Source organism: Uloborus diversus, chromosome 8 (assembly GCF_026930045.1).
Source record: "Uloborus diversus isolate 005 chromosome 8, Udiv.v.3.1, whole genome shotgun sequence".
Taxonomy (NCBI): Eukaryota; Metazoa; Arthropoda; class Arachnida; order Araneae; family Uloboridae; genus Uloborus; species Uloborus diversus.
The window spans coordinates 140199605-140216465 of NC_072738.1; the positions used below are offsets into that span (position 1 = coordinate 140199605).

Genomic DNA, 16861 nt, shown 5'->3' on the forward strand with positions numbered 1-16861 from the left:
AAAACAGAAATTTTTTTAATTAACCGATTCAGCAATTTGAAAAAAGTAACTCAGCTGCAAATGCAAAACAATTAGCGCTAGCCAAGCAAGGCAAAGAAGTATCATTTTCTTCTTTTGATAATAATTCGTAATGTCATATAATTAAATTATCTAGCATTAAATGTTATTATTGTCAGCCATATGGCCACAATGAAAATGTAGTTCCATCACGAATTGATAAATATTGAATTCAGCATTGTGGAAATGACTGCTTAGAACAACGAACTACGTAATTTGCATCGATTTCTGACTTTAATAATGCTTCTTGAATTTTCATTTCTTTCTTCGTGGACCAGAATATCTACAAGGCTTTAAAAAATAATTTAGAAAGGATAAAGCAAAAAATTCATGCATACAAACAAAAATTAATAGGCTTATTAGCATTTTCTACGCTACGGCATGCGTTTGTTTTACCTTTTGCATCCGCCATTAGACGGTGGCTGCAGTGCCCCCTATAGTTTGTTGGAGTTGCAAATTTTTATTTATTTTTGAAATGACATTAATTCACTTTAAAATTATTTTTTGGCAACAGGGGAAAAACAAACGGTTTTTTTTTTCATGAGTTTACTAATTTTAATTCTTTTTCTTTTCTTTTTTGAAAGCGGCTAAAGATTTTTTTTTAACGGAATAAAACGTTTATTTATTTGATATGCATCTAATTCTTGAGAAGAGCGAGGCATATTTTTTTATTTCTAGAAATTGGTTAAAATATTTAAAAAAATATGGTATAAATAATTTGCGATTTCAACTAATTTTGAGAATTTTGATCAGATACTAGAAAGTCGATTGGTACACGGGAAAGTAGGCTTATTTAGTTCTGGACAGAACTTCTTGCTAGTTTGATTAAATGTACAGCTTCTGCGTAGAACGTACGATAAATTATGGTAGTTTAACAAACACCATTACTTCAAAGCGCACACGTTTAAACAGAAGACAGTAGACCAATTCCTGTGAAAAATCGTTTCGATATTTTTTCATGTCTTTCAAACAAGGGGTCTTCTACCTTTTCTGCGCCCTCCTTTGAACACTGACATGAGGTCACGCTCCCTTCACCATATGTGGTTAATACAAGTATGAGGTCACGCCCCCTCTTCCCCCAGCACCATACGTGGTTATTGCAATAGGAATCGGGGGTTTGTTGAGATAGCTAAAACTAGTTAATAAAAATCCAGATAATTTCATGCACAAAATTTTGCATTACTACACAAGACTTTACTTTGAACATAACGTTTACTTGAACGAATGAAATTCAAGAAACAAAGAGACAAATAAAAGTTTGTGAGGTAATCCTGGATTAGGTGAGCTTGTCGTGAAATTCTTCTTCACTGGTTTGCGACTAAATAAATCAACAACAAAATTTATACTATGCTGTTCACTTTTACCATTCAGTAGGAAACCTTTTGTTATACGGGGCGCTCCAGTTAGAGGTCATGGGTAGTCACCGTGACCCTCCAAAAATTTCCCTTTCCGGCAATTTTGTCCGACGATTCGGCAAAATTTGGAGTTCTATTCAGCAAAAATATCTTCATTCGGCGAAATTTGGAGTTCCATTCGGCAAAATTATCACTATTTGGCGAAATTTGGGTTCCATTCGTCAAAATTAACATCGTTTGGCGAAATTTGGAGTTATATTTGGCAAAATTATCATGATTTGGCGAAATTTGAATTCTATTCGTCAAATTTATCATCATTTTGCGAAATTTGGAGTTCCATTCGGCAAAATTATCACTATTAGGCGAAATTTGGGTTCCATTCCTCAAAAGGATCATCATTCTGCGAAGTTTGGAGTTCCATTTGGCAAAATTGTCATGATTTGGCGAAATTTGGAGTTCCTTTCGGCAATTGAGGCTTTCCGTCCTCCTAAAAATTTTCGTTCGGGGGGCGTCCTTGCCTATACATCCATATTTCATACAGCATACATTCAAATAAATATCAACACTGGACACGCTCAATTCTTGTGGTACAATTACTGCACTCTTTTGGTGTTGTAGGCAGCCAAGGCTTTCTTCACGATCCTAATTTCCACCACCAAATAGCACAGAAGACCGATACCGAGCATAACGACAGGGATGAATAGTTTGATGTAAGTGCAGAAGTAACTGCTGTAACTGTATGCGACTAGAAATCCGAGAGAATTCCAGAAATAAAAGCAGGAAAATGCTGCCTCTTCGTTCTTCTTGAAGATGTATCCATAGAAAGCTGCAAAAAACAAAATAAAAATCAGTTAAAGGCATAAAACGAGACGGGCTTATTTTGCTCAGAACATAAAGCAAATAATATTACGCGATTTGTTCAAGAATTCTACAGACACTTTTAAGTTCTATAATTTATTCCATGTAATACCTGAAGCTTGTTCTTGCTGATACTCGTGATGTCATCAATTCTTTACTACTATTTTGTTGCACAAACCACCATAGACGGCGAAGTTGAGGCGGCTGACGAATAGGTTAAATCCAGCCGCTCTATGGCGGCTAGTACGTGTGACAGAATTAGCAATTAACAGGCTTTTAGGGCCGTGGTAGCCTGATCGGTAGGGCATTGGACTCGGGGCCGGAGGGGCTCGGGTTCGATCCCCGCTGGTCGAAGACCCACCGTCGTCATTAAAGGGGACTGGGCGACGTTAAATATGCTCGTGGTCTCAATGTCCTCCAAGTGAAACGATACCTCTGGGGGTGCTAGTACCAGGTAGCTATCAGCTCTTGGACTAGTTCTAAATTCTCATTAACTGTTCGATCCGATGATGGTGCTGCCATCTATCGGTATATAAAATAATGGAGGCAAGGCACTAGTATGCAGTCCTCGACATAAATACAGTTGTAGTCAGTTGTGACTCTTGAATAGAATATAATAGAACAGGCTTTTATATAAGACTAGCTGCGTTGCCTGGCTTTGCCCGGTCCACGTTTAAAATACAAATTTTGTCAAGTGACGTATATTCAACAATCAGGCTTAAATAAAAGAAAAGAAAAAGCAACATGCAAAATTACACTTTCAAACAATGAAGATATAAAATATTTTTAAGAAATTAAATCGAGAAAGATAGATTTAAAAAGCGTAGCCATAGAAACACCAAATAAAATAAGTTTAAGGAATTAAAATGCGAAAGAAAATGGTCAACAATTTGAATGGAACTGCGATGTTTTGAATTTGATAAAAAAAGACTCGTAACTTTTTTTTTCCTTTAGAGATAGAAGCTTAGTTTTTCGACCTTAGGTCGAGATGGATCTGGAGTAAAAAATGTAGCTCTTTTCAATTGTTTCAAAATGAAAACTGTGGGACCATTCCTTCACTTTTTATTGATAGATTTAATGAAGAAAGTAGTGCCTAAATTTCAGCTAAGCCTAAACAAATTCGAGCTAAAAACGCAAATAACTCCCACCGTATTTAAGTTAGTTAGAGCATTGGAACAAATTGCGTTGAACGCGGAAAATTCTACTCTTTTTAACGATATGCAATATTAATATGTGCAAGTAACTTTTCACCCCCATATTTGAGAATTTATGTGAAAATTGGGCCTAAATTGGAATAAAAAAGAACTATTCATCGAATTATTTTCGAACTGGTCTGCAAACCTTTTCAGGACTTAAAGGAACAAACTGTGAAAATTTCAGCGAAATCGACCGTGTAGTTCTCGAGTTTTGTGCGTTCAAACACACAGACGCTTTTTGGAGACTTCATTTTATACTATGTAGAGATTATTAGAAACAAAATAGCTGTCATAATAGCTTTCTGTTTCTATTTTTCTTTAATTTCTCAGTTATTTGTCGTTTAAATTAAACATTCAGTACATTTGCGAAACAAAATTTTGTATAGTGTTACAGTAAAATTATGTCGCAGTTTGTCCAAGTAGAGTAGTTAAAAAAATTTACAAGCATTTTGAATTGTGCTCAAGCGGTAAATCTTTACAATTTTCAATTTTAACATTTCAATGGAAAGCTACTTTATAGATTTATGTTCGAAACTACTGGTAGGAATACAAATAAAGTACATTTTGAAGAAAGATACGATACGTACAATGTAAATATTTGTTTGTATTTTCATATAATCGTTACCTAATAATAAACCTGAAAGTCTGTCTCTGGCTGTCTGTTACGCACATAGCACCTAGACCGTTCGGCCGATTTTCAATAAGTTTGACACAAAATTAGTTCGCAGCATAGGGGTGAGCACTTCGAAGCGATTTCTCGAAAATTCGATTTGTTTTTTCTATTCCAATTTTAAGCCCATTTTACAGAGTGAATATTACCATAACGTGGACGAGTAAATTAGCATAACATGGACGAGTTAATTAGCATAACATGGACGATTAAATTACTATAACATGGATGAGCAAATTACCATAACACGGACGAGCAAATTAATAAAGCATATTGGTGAGAAATTCACCATCCATTATTTACAGGCTAATCAAATGATCTTTTAGTTTTCTACTACGGGCAAAGCCGTGTGGGTACCGCTACACTGTAAAAACGATTGAGAAACGTTTCTGGAATTAATTGGCAGCTGACGTGCCCAATTTCTGCCAGTAACATATCTTGCAAAAACCAGGACCGTTTTCCACTAAAATTCATTAACGTTCCTGAAATTATACCGGAAGCCTCCTGAAAAATTCAGAAATCTTCCTGTTTGAAGTCAGTCTTGTTTCGGTAGCTTTGGCGAAAACTTAGGTAGGTATATTATAATAGCTTTGCACCTTCCTGATTTATTAAGAAAGTTTCATAAGCAGAATTGCAAGCAATTCTCGAGCATTGTACCCGCCTGCAATTCTTGCAAAGCAACGTCGTTCATACCTATTTGCTTCCTTTGGGCGCTTTATCAGCATGGACGGTCCATAACCGAGCTGAAACCGATGATAATGGCCAAGCTGTTTTTTTTTTCATCCCTACATAATATTACTCTAAAGTTCCAGCGAAACGACTGGATTTAAACGTGCAGATATTTCTGGATTTTTCAGGATAATTTCAGGAAGGTTACTGATTTTCAGCGGAACACGTTTCTGGTTTTTGCGAGACATGTTACTGGTAGAAATTGGGCACGTCAGCTGCCTATAATTCTTCAGGAATGTTTCTGAATCGTTTTTGCAGTGTACCATTTGACCCCCTGTCAGACGCAATGACAGCAGATTGCAGCCTCCTCATTGGTTAAAGAAGGCTTCGACCGGCGGTTTGCTGCCAGGCTTAAGGTCAAAGTTGACGGTGAACCAGATGGTTAAAAACCACTTACCTACGATTTGGGACATCCATATGCCATTTCCAATCCCATGCACTCCAGCCACGAGAAAGAAGGTGGTGGTGTGTTCCGGGGAAGGCTTCCACAAAGTTAGTGAGATGAAGAGCGAGAAATGGGCCAGGGCTGCCACAAGAAAGACCCCAACTCTGCCCAGCACCGCCACAGTGGGAGCACTGGCACTGTCCACCACGGCCGTCACCACACCATAGCAAATGGACACCACTCCAACATGTGGTACCCCCCCAAGCGCACGCCACGTATGCCTGGAAATTAAGATATTGGTAGCCATTATTTATTGAAAAAATTTGTTGACCAGACAATTGCACAGAGAATAAATATTAACCCCTTCAGTCGGAATTATGAAATATTGGACCAAAAATATTGATATTTGGTACACAGTGTACCAGGGGCGGCATTTCAACATTTCATTTGGGGGGTCGAGTTTTTTAAACATGAATTTTCTCAGTGTGGAATAAAATGCGAGTACATTTTTTTTAAGTAAGGTCATTAAAGAAATTCAAATTTTAATATCCACACTTTTAATTTATTTTAATAGTCAGCTATAACAGAAAAGATCTTGATACTACAGTTTCTAAAGTAAATTTTTAATTCACGATTTTTGGAATCCAGAAGAAGAGGAAATCTTGGTACTATATTCCGTCAATATCCAGCGGCATGCTCTTGGCAGTATAGCTGAAGATGAAAGTCTCGCTTGTCCCATCATGCATAAAAAAAAAAAAAAAAAAAAAAAAAATCTCTAACCTTCTGAGACACGAAAATGATTTTTCACAGTTAGCTGAGTTGATTGGAATCGGTGAAAAAATAATTGAAGCTACAAAGTCATGTTAGAAAACGCATCTTTAAAATTTTTCTCTTTAAAAAAAAACCATGCAAGTTTAAAATTTGTGCTCTAGTCTTCATTTTTCATCACTGAAGTACACTGGCTCTTCGCAAAACAATTCTTTTTGCTTCGTTCAACAACTTTTACTTGTAACTGAAATATTTTATTTATCTTGTTCAATAACCTGCACATTTAATATTGAACTTAGATTTATCACTAAATCTTGTGTTAATTTCATTAGAAACTGAATGAATCTATTATTTGATACAAAATATTGAGTCAATCATTTAACTTTGCATCATCATGTGGATTTTTGTCACTTTTTTATTTATTTATTTTTTAATATGTCCAATAAATCCAAATTAAGCTCTTAATAGGAGCTCGATCAAGAGTTCTAGCTTTAACTTTTAAAGACTATTTTGTACCTCATCCAGCAAAAGTATCTGTTGATGCACGAATATTTTTCAAAAATAGCGTGTCTTTTGTAAGAAGTTTCCATGAAAGTATACAATGTATTGAACTGCTAAATATGCCTCTTAACAGGAGGAATCAATGTTCACTCACTAATTGAATGTATATTTAAAATATGAGCGCAACAATGAACTCAAAATACCAAGAAACTTCTCGTAAAAATCGGGCCAGTCACACTGCACTGCCCTCTCACATTAGAAGCAGAAGCATCATCTTAACACTGCACTTACAAGTATGAGGCATATAAACCATATGAGGAAATTTCTTCTTTAGTTGAAACAAATTTATTCTCCATCTATTTTTTTATTATGAAAGTTCTGGAAATGATTCATGAATTTCAAAGTTTTTATCCAAATAGCGAAAAACACTTGCTCGTGGCTGGACAGGCCTCGAGTTTCATCAACTTTTACTAAAGATCATCTGCAGATTTTTTTTTTTTTTTTTTTTTTAACTTCCTATTGCATATGATCACTGATTTGCGCGTTAGGTAAATTGAATTTCCTGATTTCTTAATATTCTGCGCAAAATATTTGGGGGTGCAAACGCCCCCTCTTGCTCCCCCTATTTGCCGCCCCTGCAGTGTACTATGGTAATGGGTATCTTATAGACAAAGTTTTGAGTTTGTAGGAGAAGCATTAAAAGAGTTATGGCACGTCCAATATTCTAGACTTATAATTTTGAAATCAATATTTCATATACAAAAACGATAAAATGCCGAACAAACTTCATTATAAAATGTTCTACAAACAATTATAAAACATATTATACGCCTTTGAAACGATTAATTAAAGATTCTATATTTTCAAGAAAATCAGGAAAAAAACCTCGCTTTTCAGATGAAAATCCATGGTTGGAAAAATGAGCCACTCTCTATCTCTCAATCCTTATATGTCAGTGTTATCAATCCCAAAACGAAAAATTATTTCACAGATTATAATAAGTAGAATGTAAAGTCAACTATAAAAAAATTCAACTAATTAAATCAATTATTAAATGATTAGCAGCTGTTTAAAGTGTATGTCCGGTATACCAGACACCAGGTCTGAAGGGGTTAAATACTTGGAACGTTTTTATTAGTCGAAGTTTTATTCCGATTCCTGTCTAATATTTTTGGACTTTTCACCGTCTTTTCATTCCAGGGTCACCCGTACCTACCACAGTTTGTGGTTTAACCTGTTGGATGGGACCCTGAAGACAGCTCTGATTTTTTGATCCAGACCATGAGTCGAGCAATCCCTGATCCAGAATCCCCAGAGGTATCGATTCACTTGGGGGACTTTACACCACGAGCATATTTAACGTTCCCCCAGTCACCATTATTTAAGATGGGGATCCTCGACCAGCCTGGATCAAACCTGGAACCCTCCAGTCACAAGTCCTTACCGATCAGGCCACCACACTGTATAAAAATTCCGAAACGTTACTGGGTATTTCCGTGTTACGTTTCGGGAATTTAGTGGTTGTTATCCACTTCCTGAAAAAACTAAGTATCCTTGTTAAGAAGTTTCCTGAATTGCTACAAGTTGCACGATTGCAGAGTTTTCACTGTTGTGAAAAATATTTTTATCTCCCAGTTTAAATATTAACTGAGCGTATTTATAAAGTGAGTAGTCTTCAGGTCAATTAAGGCTCAACCATGCTAAATAAGTTCCCAAAGGGAGCAAATAAGTATGGACAATGTAGTTTTGGAAGAATTGCAGGTGAGTAAAATTACCCTTAATTATATGCACTTCTGGCGTAGTTTTGGCCATGTTTGCAGTAATTCTCTTGGAACTGACTTGATAAACCGGGAAGATGCCAAGCAATGACATTATACTTTCCTAAGTTTACTCTAATTTTCCGAAGACGCGACTGGCTATTAACGGGGCGATTTCTGAATTTTTCAGAAAGATTCCACCATAATATCAGGAAGGTTACTGAATTTTAGCAGAAAACGGGCCTGGACTTTGCAAGGTATGTTACTGGCAGAAATTGGTCACATCAGCTGCCCATTACTTTCCAGGAACGTTTCTGAATCGTTTTTACAATGCATGGCCATAATATTCTTGGACTGTTTACCCGTGTCCTGTTCAATATTTCTGAGCCCGCAGAACTCGGATGCACATTGCACAGTGCAAAAATATATTACAGGACTGGAATGCGCAGTTCTAAAATATTAGTCAGGACCTGGTGCACAGTCTAAAAATATTAGACAGGACTCGAGTTTGCAGTCTAATTTAGTATTTTTGGTTTGTGCACCGTAATATTGTTGAGGTTTTTGAACTGTGCACTATCAGAGTCTCAAAAGAAAAAACAAAAAAAAAAAAAAAAAAAAAACAATGTAATAACTTTTTGACATATATTTAATTTTTGCTAAACCTTTCTGTAGTAAATAACTAATACCACAGTAAAGTATAGTAATTAACTAATTTTTCAATAAGTATTTGAGTTTCTTCGCTGGAGTTTCGATTTTCTCCCAGAAGTTTCCAAGCCGTAATTTACACTGTATTTATAAAAGAAAGTAACATATTTTTTTTTAAATGAGTTTAAAAACAGCAAAGCACTGCAGGTAAATTGTTTATTTCGTTGCTAAATATCGTAATAAAGTAATAAAATATTGTTTATGACTTGCTAGTAACTTTTCTGTGTAATTTCTTAGCACGTGTACCCAATAGAAAGGAACGAACATATTGAAAAGGAAATAATAATAATAGTAATAAAGAGATAAATTCGGCTCCTAACATTAATTTACAAGCTAAGTGCTCCCCAATTTGTGCATAATAAATTTAAATCAAAATTATAGTCTTTTTAGTATAATAAAGCCTTTCCCTGCATGTTAAACATTTCCAAAACATATTGTCAAATCATCATGCCGTGGCGCGAGTTTCACTGTTAAAACATACGCGTTACTCGATGATTGGCTATTATATATATGAGGATGATATTGGCTTTTCTTACAAGGGAATTTTTGATCCTTATCTTGGAGTTTTGCTAAAAATCTCATCGGCAATCCTGTTGAACGATGTATATTTAATCACGGATGTTGATAAGGATTCCTGCATTCATTTTATTGTAACAGTAGGTGATCAGATTTCGTCCAAAAATTTGTCACAAAGCAGTAACAAGGAATTTAATTTTTTTACTTCAAAATCTCTAGCAAAATGGCCTTTAAAATTATTTTTAGCTACTTGAAAATCAAGTAGCGGAGTAAAGAAAGATTCGCAATCTAAAGATAAGAGCATCCCATAAAGGGCTAACCATAATTGATGTCTCACATTTTTTAAAATTAATTTGACCCCTTCCCTTTTGTCACTTAGCATCACACTTCACCTTACTCCCTCCCCTCCCCTTCTAATAGTCACTCACAACATCCTCATATATATATATATATATATATATATATATATATATATATATAATAGTCAATAATCAAGTAACGCTCCTGGCGTCATCAACAATGAAACTCGCGCCACGGTATGATAATTTGATAATATGTTTTGGTAATGTTTAACATGCAGGGAAAGGCTTTATTTTGACAGGACTGAACTCGATCCGGTAACTTAACCGTTTTCCTGGTAATACTGTCATTTTAGGAGAATGAAGACACGAAAAAGTGGTCAACAATGAACGCTATTTACTGGAGTTTAGGGATCATCCATTGGAGTTAGGGTTAAAATTTCAACTATCAAACTATCACAAAACAGGCAATTGCTTCGTTCAAATGTAGAAACAATTTTCACCCATCATACCTTGACGGGCGATTTTCTAGTATTGCATAAATATATTGTTATAAAAACTTTTTTTTCTTACACTAAATTGTGTGATGTCACACTTCTTGTTACCCTTCCCTCCCCGTTGTCTCAAACTGTCATAATTTCATGCTCACCCCCTCTCAAAGCGTGATATCATTGGTGCACGCCCCCTAAAACAAACATTATTTGTTAAATGAATATGCGATGACTAACACAAGCATTACATTTTTTCTTTTCAATTTGATTAGGAGAGCAGATGTCAGAATTTATAATCTTTTTGAATGTCTCAGATTATAGAAGGCTAACTTCTTGCGTGAAATTTTATTTAAGAAATACATGACTCAATATGAGGTGGTCCCGGGTTCGAATCCCGGCTAGGGCATGGATGTACTTTCTCTCTCCTGTCCTTGTCCTTCCTTTTGTGTGAATGTGTTGTTATGCTGTGAATGGTTGCCTACCCTATAAACGGGTCCTTATGGCATGTGTGTAGTCGGACTTCACACCGAATTACGGTACAGTTGGGAAAGTGAAGCAGCGCACCCCGAATTGCCAGCCTAGCTGGCACAAGACAACTTCAACATGACTCAATCCATTTAAACTTTAAATTCAAGGTTTTTCAGAAACATTTTTTTAAATGTTGTTTTGATTTATATTTTTAAATTCATAAAACGCTTGGAAATATATTTTATTTCAAGTATGGTTTATTATTAAAAACCCATTTGGCAACATTGGGGTTCAACTGAATAAATAACAAGTATCTACTTTTCAGCAGAATTAATCATTGCAAAGAACTGTAAAGCTACCTGACACACCAAGTCGTAATTTTTTATTCTTCTCATAAGAACAAGTAGGGATTCTCAGTTGTACCACACTAAACAAAACGAACATACAGCGACTGGTGGAAAAAGTAAATCAATTTTTATTTCGCTTCGGAACTAAAACTGCTTTTAAAAAAGTTAATAACCATCTCTCTTAGAAATCCTGGTCACGGGCATGTTCAGAAGAGAGAATTAGGTAATATGCTAAATGGAAACACTCAGCAATTAAGGGTTAAAAAAGAAACATACAAATAAAATTAAACAATAACCTTTCCAGTGAAATGTTTAATTTCATATTACATGTTTTTTCTTTTCTTTTTTTCCCCCCTATTTTCTTTTGTGGTAACTTGTGGATTAGTTCCGCTACACAGATGTGCCCCAACATAAACTTTTGGAAGAGGGAAATTCTCAATTAACTCTGAATTTTCCGAATGATAAAATAAATAAATAAAACAAAAAGTACGTTCATGCATACATACTTTCATCTGATGAAAAGAAACATTAGGCATAGTTGAAAATAGATTGAAAAATAATTGCAATATTGCTGTCTGTGTCGTTTTATGGATCGTCAGCCGAAATTTGCTAAATGAAAAAAAAAATGAAAAACGGTTGGTCATAGTGACCTCCCGTAACCTGACATCGGGGAGCGTCTGGGTCCACAACGAGGGTTTACAAAATGTCTAAATCAATAAAGCAAAGAATATTCAAGTGTTTGAGCTATTTGAAACATACGTGTGTGCAAGCTAAAAATGTGTATAAAATGTTTTCACAAGGTAAAATGAAACTAAAATAATAAACGACATTTGTTTTGGAGCAATGTTTCATTTAAGAGTAAACATATTATATAGTCAATAAATATCAATGTCTGATATCTATACAGGCATGTGGGGTCACCACTCTGAGCCGAGACCTGTCATTTAGAGAGTCGGGGGGGGGGGGGGGGAGTCGATTTCCCTCTATCCCGGCTTTAAAAAATTAATGGTTTTACATATAAGTGAGCGTGGTTTTTGTTGTTTTCCAATGAAATTTACATTGAGTACATGCCCTTTGCCCCTTCTCCTTCTTGGAAGAATCCGAAAATGACGGGCCTGCCAAACCCCAAAAACAGCTGAAAGTGTGCTGAAAAAAAGTGAATACAATCTTTTTGTTGTCATCACATGTTGAAGTAATACTGAATCGTTGCGAATGAAGCAAATGTATTTTAAAAATTATTTTGCTAATTTGTTATTTAATTTCTATTTTTATTATATGTTGGCAGAGCTGTCATTAGGAAATTGTCCCAAATAGGAAATTAGGAAATTGTCATTAGGAAATTGTCTTGGATCCCATTTTGTATTAATAGGATCTATATCATGGTATTGAACATAATTATTGTTTTAAATGCTGTATAGCCGGGTGATGGTACAGAGCTTTTATTTCATCGTAAAAAACAAAATGTTTTAATTTTTTCCCTTTCCTTCTCTCTTTTTTTTTTTTTCGTATTTTCTTACACTTTTTGGCGTTTTTTGAAGTAATCATGCAAAAAATTGCGCAATAGACATATATTTTTACTTTGACAAAATTGGAGAATGTCAACTTTCACCGTGCTTCACCAGAAGTTTTCGGTCTTTAAGCTATGTGAATGTTAATATTCACCGGCAAATGTCGACAATTACTAGATTTTGGATTTCGAAAGTATAACATATTTACGACTTCTTGTGTTATTGATTTATCTCACATCCAGAGCAGACGAGATGACATGTGAGACGAGTCAAAAACTAGAGGCCCGATATTTAAGGGACCTGGTTCGGAATTAGAGTAAAATAAACTTAACGAGTTTCATGGGGAAAGCGGGCCCGGGAACCAAACTGACAAGGGCTGACCTTTGCGCTTGATGGCCCTGATCTCACATAAGGCAAATTTGCCAAAAAAATACGCTTGTTCGAAGGTTCTTACTTCAAAAATATCATAAAATCAAACTTATGACTATTTTCACACTTTTGTTTTTATCTGAATAGCAATACATCTACTCACAAAAAAAAAACCCTAGCAATTTTTTTCCTGTGTATAGTTTTTTGCGAATCATTTCACGTACTACTGGGAAAAAAATGCGGGTTACTTTGAAAGCATGAACTGCACACATTTTTTATACCGCCATCTTATACTCTCATTACCATACTCTATTGAAAAAAAAATAAAAAAAAGTAAAATAATTACCAATTTAAAAGCAAAAGATGTGGTTTTTAAGCTAACTTAGTTAGTCCAAACTGTATATTTTGAGTATATTACCGCCCAATAGCCAGCTCAGTCATTTCCAGCCGAGGACTGCAGTTTCGTGCTTATTAGCACTCATCAGCCCGGCATAGGAAGTGCCTGAGCTGGAGATGGAAAACCTCTTAAGGAAGCCAAGAGTGCCAAACAAACTGGTAGCTAATATAGAATTAGCGCAGACCAGACGAGTGACCGAAGCAATGGTTCGGTTCAACTCGAGGATTGAAGGCAAGGTAAGGTTTCAGTAAATTACCGGGGGGCCCAATAGCCAGGCGTCCTTGGATGGATTGATGTCCAATTGTCCTCGGCTGGAAATGACTGAACTGGCGGTGTATTTCATGTATTTCTGCTTTAGCCCTGGCTATTGGGCCCGGTAATTTACTGAATAAACCTTGCCTTGCCTTCAATCCTCGAGTTGAACCGAACCACTGCTTCGGTCACTCGTCTGATCTGCGCTAATTATATATTAGCTACCAGTTTGTTTGGCACTCTTGGCTTCCTTAAGAGGTTTTCCGTCTCCAGCTCAGTCACTTCCTATGCCGGGCTGCTGAGGGCTAATAAGCACGAAACCGCTGTCCTCGGCTGGAAATGTCTGAGCTGGCGGTGTATTTTACGTATATTTTGCTTTTCAATATAGAGAGTAGTAAAATAATAACAAACTATTTTATCTAGGAGCTATTTCAGGAGTTATTTTTGTCGAGCAACTATTTTTATCGCTATTTTTAACTATTTTCTTCTAGAATCAAATTGAAAAAAAAGGCACAGATATTTTTCTGTAAATGTATGTGCGTACAGTTACAGCTTTTATCCTTAAATGTAATAAAAACGGAAAAACTTATCTAATTATACTTTTAGAATTGTTTGTTTAACGCCAGATGTCTATCAATAGAAAAGAACTCATTGGCTTGGAGAAACCCTAAACGACATTAAGGTGAACAAATAGGGGAAAATATAATGATTATTTTTATTAAGCATAAAAAGAATAAATTCTAATGGAGCTGCCTGCACAAATTCTCCAAGAAAGCTTTGAAAAATTTAGGGTTAAGATTGAACATTAATAGATTTAATGTTTATATACAATGTTAAACGCATAAAATGCGCAGTTTAAAGTTTGCAAGAATTAGTATAGATAAACAATAAAAACAACTTAATTAAAGTACCAAATTGCACTAAGTATTGCATAAACGTGTCTCGAGAGTTACAAGGAAACCTTCTGTGGGGTGAAAAAGTGCTGAGCTTCTGACATTAAGCAGAAATCACTAAGAAGTGTGCTGCTTTGCGTTGAACTTGCAAAACATATTTTGAGAAAAAAACTCCTTTTTTTTTTTGGAGATAGAATTTTTTCTTTATAAGGCATGAAAACAACTTCATGACCCCCCCCCCCCCCTAGTTCCACTGCGTTTTAATAGAATTTAAAAATTATACATTCACATCATATAATTTTTTTATATGTAATTTATTTTTACGATATATATTGATTAGTTGATTCTTTGATTGATTGAGGCAATTTCCGCCGAACCTATTCACGTTACTTAGAAGAAAATATTTTAAGTGCTCTAATTGTGGTGCAAATCTCGAACAATACGGAAATTAGATCGTGTATATCAAAAAGTAATTTTTTAAAATTTACGAATCTAAATTTAAATTTAGAGCGATTTGGAGCTTTTAAATTTAAGAAGTCCCTCTATCTGAATTCCTGAGTATCAAGGTCCTCCGTGCTAAATTAGACGAAGAGTCGACGTAAATTTTGCTTAAGCACACGAAACAACCACACGATTTCACTTACACTTAATTTGTTAAAGTAAATAACTTTATGTCCAATGTTAACTACAGTGATAAAATGCTGCAAAATACTTACTTTTGAGTAATCTCCATTGTAAAATCCATCCACGAGACCAGTATAAAACGACAAGGGTAATAAAAGCAACTGATCTACTTTTACCATTTGCTTAAATGTTGCAAAAATGTCCATCGGGCGGAAATTATGGTGACTTTCGTCTTCTTTTGACTCCTCAGACTCTAAAGGGTCCAAGAAAAACACCATGAAGAACGCCGCCATGAGACTCAGGGCGGTAAAAATGGTCACTAAAATGTAGCGCTTTTCGTCCGCGGGGGGTGACAGGTTGGGGTTTGAACTAAATCCAGTGTCATCACAGAAATCGGGACCGCAATGGTCCAAAACAGCGGTGGAGATGTACGAATCATGGTCATCCTCTTTCATCAGGACAAAGTACGAAATCAGATTTCCCCAAATTTCTGTGTTCTGTTGAATAGTGGTAGCTATACTGAAAAACCAAGCATTCATAACCTCTGCAGAAGACCCTCGCATTTCCGCATAGCGGTGGCTGATTTCGTTTAGGTAAGTGCTTCTTGCGGACCACAGTGGTCCAGAAACCAGCCCACACACCACAGCAGTTGGAATAAGCGTTGACCATGCTGGGTAATAATTGGCCAAGATGTACGGACAGAAGCTGATGACGGAGAACACCAAGGTCTTCTTGCATCCAAGACTACGGATAATCAGCGTTGGCAGAAACAGAGACGAAAATGTCAAGAATCCGTAAATAACGGCTAAAGACACAACTCCGACACCGGCGTCGCCGTTGATGGTACTTTGCAGATTGGACATCGTGTCAAATGCCATAAACAGCAGGAACTGTCCAAAGGACAAGACTAGAAGATTGCGAACAATTTGCGCTTGAGGGGAAGACGAGATGTTAGAGTTTTCATCTTCGCCGTCGATTTTGGCTGAACTTGTGGTCGCAGCTTTCTCATCCAGCGTTCCGTTCTCATCTTCGCAGAAAGTAGTGACCGTAATCTGTATTTTCGATACTGATCCATTCTGTACCACACATGCATTTCCTTTTTCTTCCAATTCTTTCGACATCGTTAAGTATAATAGTTATTTTTGCAAGATTTATGTCCAAAGCAGACAAGTATCAAATGAAAGTTCTTTTCCCAAGATAAGGTTATGGACGCATCAAGCTGATATCTTTTTCTTGTGCAAAATATGTAAAAATAAACAGCAAATTACAATTTTGGAGCTTCTAATACATCTCATTTTGTCATAACTTTGACGTTTCTTGAGCAGGCATTTTCTGCAATTCCTAGTTTTTGGTAAATGCAATAGAAAAATTTCTTCCAATAACTCTTTTACATCGTCTGCATTTTCACTAGAATGTCTTTGATTCTACAATACAAAGACGTAGAAGAACTTGAAGCTGATTTTTCGAGCTGAAAACTTGAAGTCTCCAGCTGATCAAATAGCATACCTATATGAGTTCCTGCAGTTTATGTTGTCCCTCAAATAATGCATGGGCTCTGCGGACTCATACTCTCATTCTGTAGTAAACTCACAGCAAATGAGATATTTCTTTTGTGTTGAATCTTTGTTCAGAGGTTCTTGAGTCAATAAAAATAGTAGAGCGTGGGTGTCATAACTGCGTCAGAATTGCTTAATATCTTTTGTTTCTGCACCTAAA

At 35.9% G+C, this 16861-nt stretch overlaps 1 protein-coding gene across 1 annotated transcript; it reads right to left on the reverse strand.

Moving 5' to 3' along the window:
- Positions 1 to 1286: 1286 nt before the first annotated feature.
- On the reverse strand, positions 1287 to 16439 carry LOC129228632 (protein unc-93 homolog A-like). Its single transcript, XM_054863314.1, is given in 4 exon segments — positions 1287 to 2238; positions 5263 to 5509; positions 5511 to 5531; positions 15238 to 16439. Coding segments are annotated over 4 exon segments (1530 nt in total). The 5' UTR covers positions 16267 to 16439; the 3' UTR covers positions 1287 to 2005.
- Positions 16440 to 16861: the final 422 nt, after the last annotated feature.